Genomic DNA, 20224 nt, shown 5'->3' on the forward strand with positions numbered 1-20224 from the left:
TCGGGTGCAGAAATATTTTTTATTTAAATTCATTTTCAGGGTCTGGGTGTCGCTAATTGTCCTTGAGACATTGATGATAAGCCACCTTGAATTGTTGCAGTCCATATGGCGAAAGTACTCGCACAGTGCTGATGTGGAGGAAGTTCAAGGATATTTCCAGGTTAGAAAGCTATGTGAGAGGAAGGAGAATTTGTAGTTGGTGGTGTTCCCATGTGCCTGCACCCATGTCCTTGTTGATGGTAGATGTTGGTGGTTTGAGAGGTTTTGTTGGAGTATCCTGGGTGAAGAGCTGCATCAGCTATTCATAGTTAATGCTGACACGTGGCTTAAAGGATATAAATGGCAGCACAACATTCCTAATTGTATGGTTTTTGGATGAGATAGAAAGATTTCAAAACTTTATTCCTTGGCGTGTAGGAGACTGAGGGGTGATGTTATAGAGGTGTATGGAGATGTCATGAGGGGCATAGATAGGGCGAATAGATGGTCTTTTTCCCAGGGAAAAGGAATTTAAAAAGTAGAGGGCATAGGTTTAAGTTGAGAGGAGAAAGATTTAAAAGAGACCTGAGAGGCAACTTCTTCAGGGTGGTATGTATATGGAATGAGCAGCCAGAGGTTGTAGAGGCAGGTACATTAATGACATTTAAAAGATGTTTGGACGTATACACAGATAGGAAAGATTTTTGGAGAGATATGGGCCAAACTTAGGCAAGTGAGTCTAGCCTGGATGGGCATCTTAGTTGGTATGGATGAGTTGGGCCGAAGGGTCTGTTTCCATGCTGTATAACTATTACGCTATGACTCTATTATCATGATCAACTGCTACAGTGAACTAAATTGAAAGAACTATAAGCAAATTGCAGTTTTCCTTCAAGGTCTATTCTTGCATGGTTCCTATTTCTCAATAAATTTCACCTGCCAATCTGCAATTTTAATTCACCTTGACATTTAAACTCTCCAACTCATTGAAACTGGATTTCTTTCACATCAGCACTTAGATATCCGCATTTTCTTTATCCTTGAATATAACCAGACTGAACTTGGTTCTTTTTGAATGATATTGCCTAGAATGGGAAGCATGGGAAAGAGAAAGCCCAAGGATAGGTCCTTGAGACAACCTACGCTATTACTTTTATCTTTGCTGTTACAGTGTTTGGGCAGTGACACAAGTTTTTTGGTAACTGAAGGAACATAGTGAATGCTGAAGTTTTGCATGGAGGATTTTGGATTGAGGGAGGTGGACAAGTAGGAGCAACATTTTCAACAATGAGAATGAAATGCATTAATGTAAGGATTTCTTTCAGGGTCTGATATTCAATGAGCCAACAGGTCTGTATTCTCCGATGAGTGAATTGACTCGCGTGCCAAACCTGGATAGCACAGTTCCGCAGTTTGAAGCACCATCCCCATCACACAGGTACTTAGCACCCTTTTCAGTTTGTGGGTAATTGATTCATAAAAATATGCATTAGATTCGATCAAGAAATGAGGACAGCTCCAATTTCTAATAAGTGGTACAACTCAGAATTATCTATTCCTTATAAGCAACAGAGTCCCATGAACCTGTCCTTTAATAGAACTCTCACCATTCCTCATGAGCAACAAACTAATGTTTGAGTCACCGGGTAAACAATCCAGAGGAATTGGTTGATGATCCAGAGTTGTCAGTTTAAATTCAGTTAATTAAGTTATTTAGTAATGGTGATTATGAATTTACTAGATTGTCTTAAACCCCAATTCATTTATTAATATACTTTAAGGAATAAAATTCATCTTTTTTACGCATCTGGGATATATTTGACTCCAGAATTACAGCAGAATGGTTATATTTTAATTGTTTGCTATAATGGCCTTGACAGAGGTGCATATATGTGATGTGAATTAATCTGTTAATGTTCCTCCACTGAGCTGTTCCAATAGAATCCCTCTTTCATCTTAAACAATCTCTCGCTTGTCCAGCAAGACACTTATCATAATTTGTGATCTTCACTTGCCTCTCATCCAACAAAATCAATTAGCTTCAAATTTAACAGAATTAGTGCCATTCTTTGCATCCAAGTGGTCCATTACTAAGATAACTGAGGTTCCCCCATTGTCACTTCTATAACACTTCGCTAATTTCTGTACACATTTTCTCCTCTGTCCTATCCCGCTGAATAAATCTGACAGTGTGATGGCACCCCTATTATTTCATAACTATCATACAGACTCTGTCTTTAATCCCTCAGGAACATCCACTACCTCCAGCACCTCAATATTTTCCTTAATACTGCTATAGTTGTTTTCTTTCTTTCTCTACCTTTCCTGAATCTTTTGTATATAGAAATATTTAGTGCTCAGTCCTGGCCATTTTTGAACCAGCTTTCCAATTTCATTATCCCACCTGACTACTTGTCATATGCACTGTAAAGCTGTCTGACCTTAAGACCTTTGCTTGGTCAGATCCTACAAAATAAGAAAATGTATGATTTCCATTGTATAAGTAGGTGTATCTCCCAATTCTTTCTACACTTTTTTTCCTTCCTAATACTGTATTTCACTGTCATTCCCTCTGCCAAATTACTTTAGAAATGGCAGATTTCCATGGAAATTAGGTTATCCATTTAAGAAGAACACAGCTATATTTTAATAGTGTGACATGATTAATGTTTAAGTTCTGAGATATCCAGCTGTCATATTACAAGGAACAGAGTTGACATGCAGTATTTAGGAAGGGAGGTAGAATATTTTCTTGGAAAAGTAAGGAAGTTAAGCTGGAACTGTTTTTTAAAAAAAAAAGAACTTTGAACTTATGTCCTGGGGTATTGTGTACCCATTTGGTCCTCTTGTAAGGAAGGTTATGCGTGCCTTGGAGGTGGTACAGGAAAGCTTAACCCCTAAATCCCAGGGATCAATCCAGTTTTCAAATGAAATTGAGTGGAGTAGAATGTGTCAAAGTTTAGTTGAAATGTGGGGTGATGTTAGTTGGGAGGTCGAGTTACTCAGTATATTCAAGGTTAAGATTTTTGGCCCTTGGGGCATTGAGGTGAGTGTGAAAAGACAGGAATATCAGATCAGAGATCAAATTATATCAGATGAGTAGTGAGCTGGCTCAAAGAGCAGTATGGCCTACCAGCATTTCCTATGTTCTTGTGTTGAATTCTGAAGAGCAAAGCTATTAGTTTTGGGCTCATTTAAATAATGCAATGATATATCAAGAGGGAATTGGATAAATATATGGTAAAAAAAAATTAGCAAGGCTATGGAGAAGGAGCAATGGTGTGGATTTGGTGAGTTGCTCCAGTAGAGAACCGGCACAGGTGCAGTGGGCTGAAAGGCCACCTCCTCTGCTATAACTGTTCTGTGATAACATTCCTTATTGTTCTTGTATCATTTTCAGTAGCATTATGGACTCTCCTGAATATTCCCAGCACCCTGGTTTCAGTGGAAGTTCACAGGTGAGCTGGTGATTTATTTACAACCATTACCAATATGAATTGTAGTCAGATATATGATTTTTTTTAATGATTAGTTTCCAACCCAAGAATCTTTTTCATTGGGACATTTTGGCTTGTCCAGAGTTTAGATCCACTGAAGCCATTGTTACTAATTCAGAGATTTGGTTTCATTGGGCTTATGATGTGCTCTAGGGATTGGAATTGTTGGACCCATGGCAATGCCTCAAGCTTTATATTCACCTGGCCTGTTGCTCTGGTCCTGAGCTTGCATCCAAAGGACAAGGTGAACCAGGAGTTAGATTTATTGATCTTAAGGTTGAAGCACGGGATGTTTCATTGTTTGTACTGTCCAATTCTCCCTTTATGGTTTGGTGCCACATTTTGTTTACAGCTTCTCTGAAGCATCTTGTGTTATTGCACAACGTTAAATATGAGTAAATATGAATACAGATTATTTATTCCGAGTGTATCAGAAATGTGATGGGAGAGTTGGGGTGTTGCAGTTTCAGCATGGCTTAAAGACTGGATGATCAAATGGGCTTGTTAAATCTGTTGCTGCCTTCTAGCATATAGTCTTTGACAGATGCTTTATTGTGTTTGCAGGGAAAGAGACAAACATACAACAACACATTGGCCTCCCGACGCAAGCGATTAACTGCTCATTTTGAGGATCTCGAGCAATGTTATTTCTCGACCAGGTTATCTCGTCTATCAGGTAAGACTCTTTCTTCTATAGTCATACAGCATAGAAACGAATCCTGCGTCCATGCCAAACTTTTTGGACCAAGTTCACTGATCTCATTTCCCTGTATTAGGACTGTATCCTTCTGTGCCTTGCCTTTTTAAATTTTCTGTCTAAATGCTTTTTAAACACAGTAAATGTATCTAATTCAATCACCTTCTCTGGCAGTGCATTCCAGATATTGACTACTGTCTATGTAAAAGAAACTTGCCTCTCAAATCTCCATTAAAACTCCTCCTTCTCTCCTTAAAGCTATGCTCTCCTGTTTTTGATACCCCTTCCATGGGAAAAAGATTTTGACAATTAACCAATCTATGCCCCTTACAATCTTTTATAATTCTATCAGGTCACTCCTCAGCCTCCTTTGCTTGAGGGGGAGAAAGCCCAGCCAATTCAAAAGTGAGATATCGAGAGATGAAGATCTGCCTGTTCCTGTTAGTGAAGGGCAAGGTTGGCAGGAGTAGGGAACCATGGATGATGAGGAATATTGAGGCTGTGGTCAGAATAAAGGAGGCATGGGTCAGGTACAGCCAGATGGGATCCAGTGAACCCCTGGAGGAGTTTAGGAGATGCATGAGTATACTCGAAATCAAAGGCAAAAAGAGGCATGATTAAGGAGAATCCAAACAGATTTTATAAGAAAAAGAATAACTAGAGAGAGAATTGGGCCCCTCAAAGACCAAAGTGGGCATCTTTGTGTGGAGCTGTGGTAGATGGGTGAGGTCCTCAATGAACATTCCTCTCTTTTAACTATGGAGAAGACAATGAAGACTTCGGAACTTGAGGTAGTTAATGGGGATGTCTTGGGAATAGTCTGCATTACAGCAGAGGAGGTATTGGATGTCTTAGAAGATACGAAGGTAGATAAACCTCCAGGGCCTGACCGATTGTATCCAACAACACTATAAGAAACTAGGGAAGAAATTATGGGAGCCATGGCTGACATATATGCATCATCATTAGCGACAGGTGAAGTGCCGGAAGGTGGCTAATGCTGTGCCTTTATTTAAGAAGGGCTGCAAAGGAAAAACTGGGAACTATAGACCAGTAAGCCAAATATATCAGTGGTAGATAAGTTACCTGAGGGGATTCTGAGGGATAAGATATACAAGCAGTTGGTAAAACAGGTTGCTTAGGGATAGTCAGCATGGTTTGATGTGTGAGAGATCATGTCCCATGAATTTTATTGAGTTGTTTGAAGAAGTAAAGGATAGTGAGGACAGGGCGAAAGATGTAGTCTATATGGACTTCGGTAAAGACTTTGCCTGCTCGTCTGTTCTGGAAAGTTAGATTGCGTGGGATCTTGCTAATTGGATACATGATTGGCTTGATGGTAGGAAGCAGAGGGTGATGGTGGAAGGTTGTTTGTTTGGACTGGAGGCTTGTGACTAGTGGTGTTCCCCAGAGCTCGGTGCTAAGGCCATTGTTATTTGTCATCTATATCAATGATTTGGATGAGAATGTACAAGGCATGGTTAGTAAGTTTGCAAATGACACTAAAATGGGTGGTCTCACTGACATTAAAAATGGTTGTCGGGAATTACAGAGGGATCTTATAGAGGGTAAGTGGGTCTAGGAATGGCAAATGGAGTTTAATTAGAATAAGTGATAGGTGTTGCATTTTGGGAAGACGAATGAGGGTAGAACTTTCACAGTGAACAGCAGGGATCTGGGAGGTGTTGTAGAACAGAAGGACCAAGGGGTACATGATTCCCTGAAGGTGACATTGCAGGTAGACGGTGGTGAAGAAGGCTTTTGACACGCTGGCCTTCATCAGTCAGGGCATTGAGAGTAGATGTTGGGATGTTATGTTGCAGTTGTACAAGACATTACTGAGGCCACATTTGAATATCGTGTTCGGTTTTGGTCACCCTGCTATAGGAAAGATGCCATTAAGCTGGAAAGAGTGCAGAAACTGTCCTTGAGTCTGGTGGTGCATGTTTTCAAGCTTTTGTATCTTCTACTTGATTGAAGGGAGGGAGAAGAGAGTATATCCAGGGTGGGAGGGATCTTTGAGGGTTGCTTTCCCGAGGCGGCAGGAAGTGTAGACGGAGTCCATGGAGGGGAGGCTAGTTTGCATGATGGACTGAGCTGTCTCCATATCTCTGTAATTTCTTGCGATCCTGGGCAGAGCAGTTGCCACACCAAGCTGTGGTGCATCCAGATAGGATGACTCTACAAAAAATTGGTGAGGGTCAATTGGGACATGCTGAATTTCCTAATTAGCCTTCCCCCAATTTAGCACTTTCCCTCAAGCTCTGGTCTTATCCTTATTCCTTATTCTTATCTTAAGGTGGCTCCTTCCCTGACTGGACTATCTACTTACTCTTTTAAGAAATTCTCTTGCATGCACTTGACAAATTCTACTCCATCTAAACCTCTGGCACTAAGGAGGTCCCAACCACTAAGGAAATTAAAGTCACCCACTACAACAGCTCTGTCACTTTCCACAATCTGCCTGCATATCTGTTGCTCCATCTCCTGCTGGTTATTGATAGGCCTATAGTACAACCCCATCAGAGTGATTGCACCTTTTATTCCTGAACTCTACACATATTGCCTCACTGGATGAGCCAGGATACCCTCTTGGTGCAGCTGTGACATTCTCCCTGATTGGTATTGCAACTCTTACCACCTCTTTTATAGACCTTTCTGTTGCATTTGAAACATCCAAGGCTGGATCATTGAGCTGCCAGTCCTGCCCTTCTCTTGACCAAGTCTCTGTAATAGCCATAACTATTACAGACTCAATGGGCCAAATGCCCTACTTCTGCTCCTTTGTCTTGTCTTGTGATAACTTCGTAGTTCCATGCACTGATCCAGGCTTTAAATTCATCTGTCTCACCTCAATACTGTTTGCGTTGAAATAAATACACTTCAGCCCCTCAGTACCACTGTGTTCATTAACCTGCTCCTGCCTATCCATTCTTTCAGACTTGCTCAACCTAATCTCCTTTCCCTCAGTCCCTCAACTTGCTGACCTACTTCTCCAGTTCCCACCCCTTGACATGCTAGTTTAAACCCCCAAGTAGGATTAGCAAACCTTCTTGCAGGGATATTCGTCCCCCTCCAGTTTAGGTGCAATTCTTCGTCCTTGTACAGGTGCTACCTGCCCTGGAAGAGAGCCCAGTGATCCATGTACCTGAAGCCATCCCTCCTGTACCAGCTCCTAGGTCACACATTTAGCTGTACTATCTTCCTATTTCTTGCCTCGCTCACATGCGGCACAGGGAGTAATCCTGAGATTACAACCCTGTATGTCTTGTTTTTTAACTTCCTACTAACTTCCAAAATTCTCTTTGCAGGACCTCATCTCTCTTCCTGTCTATGTCATTAGCATCAATATGGACTGCGACCTCTGGCTGCTCACCCACCCCCACCCCCCCCTTTCAGAATGTCCTTTGTCCGCTCAGAGACATCCTTCATCCAGGGAGACAAAACTCCATCCTGGAGTCTCACTCATGGGCACAGAAGCTCCTATCTGTGCCACTGACTAAAGAGTCCCTTATCACTACTGCTCACCTAGACTTTGACCTCCCCTGCTGTACAACAGAGCCAGTCATGTCACTCATCTGGCTGCTGCTGTTGCTTTACCATGAGAGGCTATTCTCCCTCTCAGCCCCAAATAGTATCCAGAGTGATATAGACAATAGGAGCAGAAGTAGACCATTCGACCATTCGGCCCTTCGAGTCTGCACTGCCATTTTGAGATCATGGCTGATCCTCAACAATCAATATCCTGTTCCTGCCTTGTCCCCATATCCCTTGATTCCCCTATCTATAAGAAACCTATCTAGCTCCTTCTTGTTGGACAGCCACAGGAGACTCCTGCATACCGCCCTGCTTGCCCCTCTTGCAAGATAGGTTCCTTAATTTTGCTATCTTTGCCTTTGACCCTCACCAGAACATGCTGTCCCTCAACTCTTGCTCGCTCTTAATACATTCTTGTCTGTCAGATACTGTTTTAACCACAAACCTCTGCTCCCAGTCTACTTTCACTAGTCCTCTTTATTGAAATCAGAAATTTAGGACTTCAGTTTAAGGACCAACCTTGTCCCTTTTCATAAGTACCTTATAACTTGCAGAATTATGGTCACTGTTTCTGAAGTGTTCCGAACTGAGACTTCCACCACCTGTGCAGTTTCATTTCCTAAAATAAGATGGAGCACAGCCACTTCTCTGGGGGGACTATTTACATAATTGTCTCAAAAAACTATCTTGTACAAATACTGCCTATCCCTTTGACAATATATACTTAAGTTGAATGTGCATTGTATCCCTTAGATTATGTTTTAAATGTTCTATATTGCTTAAAACTACTAAATAGCTGGCAGTAGAAACTCCTTTTGTTTTCAAGTCCTTGCAGGTTAACCTGCTGGAGTTCACAGGTGGTCAAATGGGATTCTCACCCATTGTCGTCTCCTTAGGGTAACAAACTGCAGCATCCATTGTCACCTCATTTTTGAGGTTGCCTTCTCAGGGTGTGCTGTGCAAAGATCAACAGCTTGTTTGTGGCATGGTGATTCAATGCGAAACTGGGGATCAGCTTGCTGGCTGAGTTCACCCAGTCTAATATTGGTCAGATTCATTGAGGTTACAATTATATCACATGTCAGGAATGGAGATAAGACTGACTCTTTGTATTACATATTACAGATGAAACCAGATCAGTTAATCAACTGGAAGAATTTCAGGAGTGTCTTTCAAAGTTTACACGGTACAGCTCAGTAAGGCCCCTTGCCACTCTCTCCTACGCTAATGACTTATACAATGGCTCAAGTATTGTTTCTAGGTAAGTTGTGGGGATGGATTACACCTGGAATTGGGCCTGAAAAGCGGGGATGGGGGTGCGACTGCTGAGAGAGATTGCAATCAGGTGGGGTGAGTGGGAGAGAAAAGGTGCTATGACAAAGCATCTTTGTTGGAATTACTGTATTTGTTGTAGGGGTTGTGATAGTCCTGAACTCCTTTCTCGCTATTTGGTTATTATTCTCAATGCCTCTTATGGCAGAATATAGTCAGTTAATCCCTGCTGTCCTCTCACTTCACCTCTTACAACTTGTTTGAGATTTTTGCCTTTTGCCTTGCAGCATTGAATTTGATCGAGATTGTGATTTTTTTGCAATTGCTGGTGTGACAAAGCGAATCAAGGTGTTTGAATATGGGACAGTGATTCAGGATGCTGTTGACATTCATTATCCGGTCAATGAAATGACCTGCAATTCTAAAATCAGGTGAGCACGTTAACTGTAATCACTGATCTGTGTGCCCAAGTGTCAGCAGAATTAATTTCTGATAGGGAGACAGAGTACAGGGATAGCAGAGTGAAGGGCAAGACTGGCAGGATTAAGGAACCCTGGTTGATGAGGGATGTGAGGGTCTAGTCAGGGAATAGGTGGTGGTGTATGTTAGGCACAGGCAGCCGGGATCAAATGAAACTCTTAAGTAAAGGGGATGTAGAGGTACGTGAGAAATCAGGAGGGCAAAAAGAGGGCATGAGGAAGCTTTGGCAGGTAAGGTGAAGAGCAGAAGGGTATCCGGGGAAAGAATAGGTCCCCTTAAGGATCAATGTGGTCATCTATGTGTGCAGCCACAGGAGATGGGCAAGGTGTTAAATGAATATTTCTCAACTGTTTACCATCGACAACGTCATGGAAGCTAAGGAATGAAGGGAAGTGAATAGTAATACATGTAAACATTTCCACATTACAACAGTGGATAAATTCCTGGGGCCTGATCAAGTGTATCTGAGGACTTTGTGGGAAGTTAGGGATGAGATTGAAGGGATCCTGGCAGAGATTCCTACATTGTCTTGAGCCATGGGTGAGCTACAGGATGATTGGAGGATAGCTAATGTGCTTGAATTTAAGAAGGGCTGCAAGGACAAGCCAGGGAGCTACAGACCGGTGAGCCTAACATCAGTGGTGGGAAAGTTAATGGAGGGGATCCTGAGGGACAGGATCTACCAGCATTTGGAAGGACAAGGATTTGATGATTGATAGTGTGGAGGCTTGATGAGGGGAGGGAAATAGACATTGTCTACATGGACTTCAAGGTCCTGCATGGTTGGCTAGTCTGGAAGGTTAGATCACATAGGATTCAGGGTGAGCTAGCCAATAGGATACAAAATTGGTTTGGTGGAAGGAGTCAGATGGTGGTTGTGGAGGGTTGTTATTCAGATTAGAGGCCTGTGACCACAGGGATCAGTGCTTAGTCTACTGTTGTTTGTTATCTGTGTTGACAATTTGGATGACAATGTTGTTAACGTAAATTTGTGGATGACACCAAAGTTGGTGTAGTGGACAGTGAAGAAGGATATCTAAGATTACAACAAGGTCTAGATGAACTGGTGAAGTGGGCCAAGGAATGGCAGATGGAATTTAACTTGGAAAAATACAAGTTAAGTGATAAGTTAAACCAGGGCAGGCCTTGCGCAGTAAATGGTAGGGCCTTGGAGATTGTTGTAGAACAGAGGGACAGTGGGGTACAGGTACATAGTTCCCTGAAAGTGCCAACATGTAAACAGGGTAGTGAAGGTGTTTTGGTATTCTTCCCTTTGTCGGTTAGGTCATTGATTACAGAAGTTGGACATCATGCTACAACTGTACAAGTTGTCGGTGAGACTACACTTGGAGTATTGCACTCAGTTCGGGCCTTTCAGCTATAGGAAGGATGTCATTAAACTGGAAAGGGTGCAGAAAAGTTTAGCAAAGATGTTACAGGTACTGGAGAGCTTGAGTTATAAGGATAGGCTGGGGCTTTTCTCTCTGGAGCGTAGGAGGCTGAGGGGTGACCTTGTAGAGGTTTATAAAATCACAAGGGGCAAAGAAGGTGGATAGTCTTTTTCCCCTTGTAGGGGAGTCTAAAACTAGATGGCATGTGTTTAAGGAGAGAGAGGATAGATTTATAGGGGACCTAAGCAGCAGGTGTTTGACACAGAGGGTGATGGGTGTATGAAACGAGCTGCCAGAGGAGGTGGTAGAGGCTGGTGAGGTGATAAGATGTAATTATGTTTAAAAGACACTTCGAGTGGTACATAGATATGAAAGGTTTAGAGGGAGATGTGGTCAAATACAACCAAATAGACATGGTAGGCATGGATAATTTGGGCTGAAGGGCCTGTGTTTTTTTTTTGCTGTATAATCCTGACTTATTAGCTTTTCAGGCACTCTAAAGATGTATGCAGTATGGTATAATTTTTCACTATTTAATGACCTATCAAAGCAGAGGAGTTTGGCAGAAAAGATTTGTGAGGATCTGCTGAAGTTGTGTAGCCATAATCATTGACAAAGTCATGCCTTTTTACTCTAATAAAGAAGAGTAAAGTTATTCAAAAGGCTGAAGAGGATTGATGGAATAAATGGCTGCCTTTAGTAGAAGCCCATTGATTGTTGCGCATTGATGGTTTCCTGCCCATAATTTCAATGGGAGGAAATTCAATGTGTTTCTGAAAATTGATGTTTTCAGGGCTGTGTGGTACTAACTGGACAGCATTTTCAAACAATTACGATGGGCTAAATGGCCTGACTTCGTATTTTATCATCATTTTGATTTGAAATCTGAGTTTGGGGAGAGGTTTAGCTTCCATGACAGAAGAAAAATTCTTGGATAGATACAATATTTTAAAAAAAATTATTGGAATATTGTCCTTGATCATGTGGACTGGATGGCAAAGTGGTGTAGAGTGTGCTTCAGCAATTCACAGCATTATAGAGCAGCCTTGATCAGAACTGTTCAGTTGTAAGTAACACACTTGGGGAAGGATTTGTTGGACTTGCCAGGGCAGGTTCAACAGAATTACTCCAAGACTAAAGCATCACATTGAGGGAAAATTGATTTGATTTGGTCTTATTCCTTCAAGTTTCAAAGATGTGTGTGATGTAATTGAAAAGTAGAAACAATTATGGGAGCTTGCGCAGTAGGTTGGGAAGTCCAGAACAAGTGGATAATTTTAAAATGAGTGCTATACTCTTCATGGTTGTTAGCAAGAACTGAGCGAGTCTGAAATTCACTGCTCTAAAAGCTGTTGAAGTTGCAGGCAATTGAAGTTTTCAACACAATGTGCAGAGTCTTTTTCCCAGGTGAAAAACACAATGATGCTGGAGGAACTCAGCAGGTCAGGCAGCATCCATGGAGAAAAGCAGGCAGTCAACGTTTCGGGTCAGGACCCTTCTTTAGGACTGAAGATTGGAAAAGGGGAAGCCCAATAAATAGGAGGGAATAGCAGAGCAGTGATAGGTTGACTAAAGAGGGGAGGTGGTGTGGGTAGATGCAGGTAAGAGATAGTGACAGGCAGGTACAGGGGAGGAGGGGAGAGCAGATCCACCGGGGGATGGGTAAAAGATAAGAAGAGAGGACAAAAAAAGGGAAGAAGAGAAGAAGAATGGTAGGTGGGGTGGAATTACCTAAAGTGGGAGAATTCAATGTTCGTGCCATTAGGCTGCAAGGTTCCAAGACTGAAAATGAGGTGCTGTTCCTCTAGTTTGCGCTTGGAATTCTCCTGGCAGTGGAGGAGGCCAAGGACTGACATACCTGTGAAAGTGTGGGACAAGGAGTTGAAATACTGGCAATGGGGAGATGCAGATCACGGGTACAGACAGATTGCAGGTGTTCTGTGAAATGGTTACCTAGTCTGCGTTTGGTCTCACCAATGTAGAGGAGGCCACAGTTGGAGCACCAAATGCAGTAGATGATATAAAGGGAGGTGCAGGTGAATCTCTGTCTCACCTGAAAGGACTGTTTGGGTCCCTGGATGGAGTGATGGAGGTGGTGTTAGGGGCAGGTCTTGCACCTATGGCAGGATCAATGGAAAGTTCCTGGGGTGGGAGTGAGATGGGTGGGGTAGAAGGAGTGAACTAAGGAGTCACAGAGAGCGCGGCCCCTGCGAAAGACAGAAAGGGATGGGGAGGGGAAGATATGCTTGGTAGTGGGGTCCCATTGGAGATGGTGAAGTGGTGGAGAATGATGTGTTGGATATGTAGGCTGGTTGGATGAAATGTGAGAGCAAGGGGGACCCTATCCCTATTGGGCCTGGGAGGAGTAGGGGTGAGAGCAGAGGTGCGGGAAATGGCAGAGATATGGTGCGAGCTCTCTCGACCACAGTCGCCCCAGTTAGAGAAGTTGGACATCTCGGATGTCCTGGAGTGGAAAGCCTCATCATGGGAACAGATGTGGCAGAGGCAGAGAAATTGAGAAAGAGGGATCACGAGAGACAGGGTGGGAGGAACTGTAATCAAGGTAGCTGTGGGCGTCAGTGGGTTTGTAGAAGATGTCGGTGGATAAGGAATCTGCTGAGATGGAAAGATCGATAAAGCAGAGAAGTGTCAGAGATAGTCCAAGTGAATTGGAGAGCAGGGTAAAAATTTGGTGAAATTTATGAAACTGTTGAGTTCCACACAGGTACAAGAGTTGGCACCAATGTAGTTGTTGATTTTGTGGAGAGGGAGTTGAGGAATGGGGATAGAGTAGGCTTGGAACAGAGACTGTTCAACGTAGCCAACAAAGAGGCAGGCATAGCTGGGGCCCATGTGAGTGCCCATAGCTATGCCCTGGGTCTGTAGAAAGTGAGAGGAATCAAAAGTGAAGTTGTTTAGGGTGAGGACAAGTTCAGCCAGGTGGAGGAGAGGGTTAGTGGAAGGGGACTGGTTCTGTCTTTTATGAAACTGTCGAGTTCTGCATGGGTACAAGAGGTGACACCAATGCAGTCGTCGATATAGCGAAGAAAGAGTTGAGTATGAAATTGTCGAGTTCCACGCAGGTGCAAGGGGTGGCAATGAAATTGTTGCTGGGGAATCAGAACTAGAGGACCTTGGTTAAAGGTGAGAGGGAAGCAATTTAATAGGAACTTGAGGGGCAACTTTTCTGCCCATAGGGTGGGCAGCATATGGAATGAGCTGCCAGAGGAAGTTGTTGAGGCAAGTACATTAACAACATTTAAAAGACCCTTGGACAAGTGCATGGGTAGGAAAGTTTTTGAGGGAGATGGGGCAAATGGGACTAACTTCAATGGGAATCTTGGTCGGTGTGGACCAGCTGGACTGAAGGGCCTGTTTTCGTGCTGTATGCTTTTAATTGAGCAAGGATATCAAAGGGGCAAAGACAGAAAAGGAAGCAATAACAGTTTAGCTGCTATCTGAATGACTGAACAACTCGAGGGGCTGAATGCACTTTTGGTTGGTTAAAGTAGAAAGCTGTTGGTCTGCAGAAATATATTTGTGAGGGAATTAGGCTCAAAGCTTCTAATGACTGTTCTGATTTGATTGCAGCTGTATCAGCTGGAGCAGCTACCACAAGAACTTGTTAGCAAGCAGTGACTATGAAGGGACAGTGATTTTGTGGGATGGATTCACAGGGCAGAGATCAAAGGTCTACCAGGTACAGTAACATCTATTATGCACTGCCATTTACCTCCCACTTAAAGGTAATTTGAGCTGTAAACCACGGTGACATTTGTGAACCTTGGGTGTTGATTATCAATTTTACTTCAACTTGTCATGCATGGACTTTTATCAAGAGGGATATATTAGATTCTCTGATCAGTTGGTGCTCAGTATCTTGTCTGAACCAGCTCATTCCTTAAATTGAACCAAAATGAAGGCCCTTCTACCATTTTTAGTGAGATATCAATGACAAGGCAGATTAACTTGCACAGTGAAATGTGGAAAGAGGAGCAAATCTTTTGAGTCCTTGAGCCTGCTTTCTTCAATGATGTTGATGGCTGAATTTTGAGTGAACTCCATAACCTGATTTTGCCCATGTCCCTTAATATTTACATTAATCTTGGATATAAAATTGCCATTTATAGAAGAGACTGAAACTTCTCTCTTGAAAGACCTGGCTCTGATTTTTAGATAATGCCCTAAATCCAAGACTTCTCAGTCAAGGGAAATAATTGCCATATACCTAAACTGTTTTCCTCAAGATTATCCTCATAATTTAACCCTTGGAGTCCAAAGAAAAGTGAAAAACTTGATGTGTGAGAAATCTAAGGTTTAAGAAAAAGATAATGCAAGAGATACTCAGCATCTTTGGAGAAACTGTCTATGCTTCAGACCAATGAGCCTTGCATTGTGATAAATCTAGACTGCAGTTTGTCCAAAGTGAGCACATCCACCGTGAGGTATAATCTATAGAACTGTGGAGCATGCCTTATGAAAGTAGGTTGAGGGAACTCGGCCTTTTCTCCTTGGAGCGACGGAAGATGAGTGGGGGACCTGATAGAGGTATATAAGATGATGTGAGGTATTGATCGGGTAGGTAGAGGCTTTTCCCCAGGGATGAAATGGTAGCACAAGAGGACTTAGGTTTAAGGTGCTGGAGAGTAGGTATAGGGAAGATGCAGGGGTAAGTTTTTTACTCAGAGTGGTGAGTGCATGGAATGGGCTGCCAGCAACGGTGGTGGAGGCGGATATAATAGGGTCTTTTAAGAGACTGTTGGATAGGTACATGGAGCTGAGAAAAATAGAGGACTATGGGTAAGCCTAGTAATTTCTAAGGTAGGGACATGTTCGGTACAGCTTTGTGGGCCGAAGGGCCTGAATTGTGCTGTAGTTTTTCTATGTTTCTGTGTAACTATTCATTTTGGAACATTTTACTTCTGTAAAGTTGCAAAGTTAATCTGGTCCTCTTCTATAGTAGAGACAGGGTTATGTGCAAGAATAGCATAGGGTTAGGACGTATTCACACTAGTGGAGAGGATGAGATGTCTTGTAAAATGAGAAGGCCAGCAGTTTACAGGAGCAGTAGTGGGGAAGAGGGAGGTTAACTTGCATAATGGAGTAGGAAGTGGGATGAATAGTGAAGTCAGAGAGATGATATAAGTGGAATCAGAGAGAGGAATGTGATGAGTTACTGAACAGCAAAGAAAGAATAGGATTATCTGCACAGAAATGAAAAAAGACCAAAATGAATTGCAAAACAGTAGACAGAAAAGGGGGGGGGGGGGGGGGGGAGATGAGTTGTAAAATAAAGGGTTGTGTGGTTAAATATAGAAAAAATCGTTTGTTATCTTACTGAAAGGAAGAGCAGGCTTTAGTGGCTATGTGGCATACCCTGGTCCATATTTCTAAAATTCATTGTTCTAACCCCAATGGTAGCATGAACTTCACACCTGTAAGGTCATGGCAAATGCTGGACTACTTCACTGGCCTGAATTGTAACCAACTTTAAATGATTACCTGATGTAACTGAAGTCATGGCAAGCAATGCCAATTATATAGAGCCGTAGAACAATACAGCATGGATACAGGCCCTTTGGCCCAACAAGTCCATGCTGACCATGATGCCCACTGAGCTAGTACCAATTTCCTGCATTCAGCCCATCTCCCTCTAAGCCCCGCCCCTCCATGTACCAATCCTAAATCTATGCCCCCCAGTTCTGGACTCCTTTACCCTGGGGACAAGACTGTTACTGTCCACCTTATCTATGCCTCTCATAATTTTAAATGTTTCTATAATGTCGCCCCGCATTCTCCTATGTTCCAAGGAATAAAGACCTAGCTTGCCCAACCTTTCCTACGACTCAGTCCCTCTCATCCTGGAAACATCCTCATCAATCTTTTCTGCACTCTTTGTAGTTTAACCATGTCTTTCCTATAATATTGGGACCAAAACTACACAGCCAAGTGCAGCTTCACCAACAACTTGTACAAATGCAACATAATGTCTCAACTCTTGTACCATGTGCCCTGACTAATGAAGGCCAGCGTGCTAAACACCTTTTTCACCACCCTGTCAACCTGTGACACTGCTTTCAATGAATGATGCACTTGTATTCCTAGGTCCCTCTGTTCCATTACACTCCCTAGTGCCCTACCATTCATAGTATAAGTCCTATGCTGGTTTGGCTGGTTTGTTTCGCTTAGTAGAAAAACATCAGCTTCATACTCCTTGGGAATTGTTAATGCGTATAGAATGTAGGGTGATTTGAATATTTTGCTTCAAATATTGAATATTTTACAAATGTCAACTTAGCCACATTTGCAATTCATAATGTTTAGGGTGGAAGTCTATTTCATCAGTCATCATTTGGTTGACAACTCGGGACTTATTCATGACATCTGAGCAACTATTGGATGGAAAGTTTCTAGTCATCTTTGTCCCTTGCATCTGTGTAGTTGGCTGTCTACAGTGTTCACCTCCCATCATTAATTCTACTAAATTCAAAGGACCTGAACTTATTGAAGATTGATATGATAGTGGCATATACTCTCTCAGCTGTTTAGTGCTGGTGACTGATTTATGACTGGTTTATATTCCATCAGATTTAATTTAGGTGCAGATGAGGTACAGAGCAGGCCTGTCAGGATATTACCAGAGACCACAGCTATAAGGAAAGGTTAGGTGAAGTTAAGAAACGTTTCCTCCCCATTTCTCCTCACCTACCCCACCCCCCCTGTGCTGGTGAGGTCACACTTGGAGTATTGTATTCAGTTTTGGTCACCTTGCGATAGGAAAGATGTTATTAAACTGGAAAGAGTGCAGAAAAGAATCAGAAGGATGTTGCATGGACTTGAGGGACTGAGTTGTAGGGAGAGGTTGGACAGGCTAGGACTTTATTCCTTGGAGTGTAGGAGACTGAGGTGTGATCTTATTTAGGTATAAAATCATAGGGTGAATGCACTCGTTCTTTTTCTCAGGGTTAGGGAATCGAGAACTAGAGGGGAAAGATTTAATAGGAACTTGAGGGGCAACTTTTTTTTTACACAAAATGTGGAATGAGCTGGCAGAGGAAGTGGTCTGGTATAATAACAACTTTGAAAAGACAGTTGGACAGGTACATGGATAGGAAAGGTTTGGAAGGTTATGAGCCAAACACTGACAAATAGAGTTGATCCTTGGTTGGCATGGACCAGTTAGGCCGAAGGGTCTACAACGCTTCCTAATTTCATGACATCTGCAACCTTACTGATCAAGCCTTGTGCATTTACATCCAAAGCATTGATATAAACAACTAATAACAAGGGTCCCAACACCAACCCCTGTGGCACACCACTACTCTCAACCTTCAACCACCACCCTCTGCTTCCTACCTTCAAGCCAATTTTGAATCCACCTAACTAGCTCTCCATGGGACCTAACCTACCAGACCCACCTTCCATGTGGGACCTTGTCAAAGGCCTTGCTAAAGTCCAAGTAGATAACATCCACTGCCCTCCCTTCATCTACCATTTTTTGGTATCTCTTCAAAAAAAAACTCTAAAAGATTCGTCAAGCACGACTTTCTATGCACAAAGCCATGCTCGCTCTTAATCAGACCCTATCTATCCAAATGCTAGTAGATCCTGTCCCTCAGAATTCCCTCCAGTAATTTTCCCACTATTGATGTCAGGCTGACTGGCCTGTGATCCCCTGGTTTGTCCTTGCTACCCTTCTTAAACAACAGTACAACATTAGCCACCTATCAGTCTTTGGGAACTTCACCAGTGGCTAACGATAAAGCAGATATCTCTGCAAAGGCCTCCGCAGTTTCTTCCCACAAAGCCTCCCACAAAGGCCTAGAATGCACTCTCTCAGGCCCAGGGGATCTAGCCACCTTAAAATTCTGTAAGGCTGCAAATACCTTCTCCCTGGTAATATAAATATACTTCAAAACATCTTTACTGGTTAACCTTATCTCTTGAGAAACCATGATTTTCTCCTCGGTAAACAATGAGGATAAATACTTGTTAAAAATCCCACCCATCTCCTGCGGCTCAAGGCATAGGCAGCCTTGTTGATCCCTAAGTAACCTCACCTGCCAGATCCATCCCATAGCCTCTCTTTGCCCTTGCCAAGTTTACTCTTCACCATTGCAGGAATGTGCTGATCCTGGACTCTTGATATCACACTTAAAAGCCTCCCACTTGCTATTCATTCCTTTGCTTTCAAACAGACTCACTCAATAGACGTCCGCTAGATTTCCCCCAAAATTAGTCCTGCTCTAGTGAACTGCGACCTGTGAACCTGTCCTATCCTTTTCCATTACTGTCTTAAAACTTATAGAATTATGGTCACTAGAGCCAAAGTGCACCCTGACTGCCACTTCAGTTACTTCCTCTACCTCGTTCCCTAAGAGAAGGTCCAGTATTACACCCTTCCGAGTAGGATCTTCTATATATTGACTCAGGAAACTTTCCTGGACACACTTCACAAATTCCATCCCGTCCAGGCCCTTAACACTCTGGGTAGTCCAGCCAATAATGGGAAAATAAAAATCTCCCACTAGTACAACCCCACTAGTACAACTAGCAGAAATAACAGGGTTGTTATAATGGGAGACTTCAACTTCCCAAATATAGACTGGAACCTGCTTAGTGCCAAAGGTTTAGATGGGACAGAATTTGTTAAATGTGTCCAGGAGGGATTCCTGACGCAGTATGTTGACGGGCCGACCAGAGGGAATGCCATGTTAGATCTAGTTTTAGGAAATGAACCAGGACAGGTGAAGGATCTATTGGTGGGTGAGCATTTGGGGGACAGTGACCATTGCTCCATAACCTTTAAAATTGTCATGGACAGGGACAGGTGCAGAGAGGACAAGAGGTTTTTCAATTGGGGAAGGGCTAACTACGAGGCTATAAGGAGAAAACTTGGGAGTGTAAATTGGGATGTCCTTTTTGAAGGAAAATGTACCATGGGGATGTGGTCAATATTCAGGGATCTTATGCAGGATGTTAGGGATAAATATGTCCCAGTGAGGCAGAGAAGGAATGGCAGGGTGAAGGAACTGTGGGTGACGAGAGAGGTGGAACGACTTGTTAGGGAGAAGAAGGTAACATACGTGAGGTATAAGCAGCAAGGTTCAGACAGGGCCCGTGAGGAATATAGGGTAGCGAGGAAGGAACTTAAGAAAGGACTGAGGAGAGCTCGAAGGGGACATGAAAAGGCTTTGGCTAGTAGGGTTAAGGAAAATCCCAAGGCCTTTTTCAAGTACGTGAAGGGTAGGAGGATGGCTAGGGTGAAGGTAGGTCCGATTAAGGACAAAGGTGGGAGAATTTGCCTGGAGGCGGCGGAAGTGGGAGAAGTTCTGAATGAGTACTTCTCTTCGGTATTCACCAGGGAGAGG

The 20224-nt window shown here is 42.9% G+C and overlaps 1 protein-coding gene across 2 annotated transcripts in view; it reads left to right on the plus strand.

Annotated features, from left to right (window-relative positions):
• The window catches only part of cop1 (COP1 E3 ubiquitin ligase), a 137608-nt gene that overhangs the window by 48970 nt on the left and 68414 nt on the right, over positions 1–20224 (plus strand). The window contains exons 8-13 of one of the 2 annotated variants that reach the window (XM_052012552.1): positions 1305–1417; positions 3383–3437; positions 4041–4152; positions 8836–8971; positions 9270–9413; positions 14445–14553. In XM_052012552.1, the coding sequence (XP_051868512.1) occupies positions 1305–1417; positions 3383–3437; positions 4041–4152; positions 8836–8971; positions 9270–9413; positions 14445–14553 (669 nt within the window). Of the gene's footprint in view, positions 1–1304; positions 1418–3379; positions 3438–4040; positions 4153–8835; positions 8972–9269; positions 9414–14444; positions 14554–20224 lie in introns of both variants that reach the window. The other variant, XM_052012550.1, reaches the window with a different exon arrangement.

Source organism: Pristis pectinata, chromosome 3 (genome assembly GCF_009764475.1).
Source record: "Pristis pectinata isolate sPriPec2 chromosome 3, sPriPec2.1.pri, whole genome shotgun sequence".
In the NCBI taxonomy this organism is placed as follows: domain Eukaryota; kingdom Metazoa; phylum Chordata; class Chondrichthyes; order Rhinopristiformes; family Pristidae; genus Pristis; species Pristis pectinata.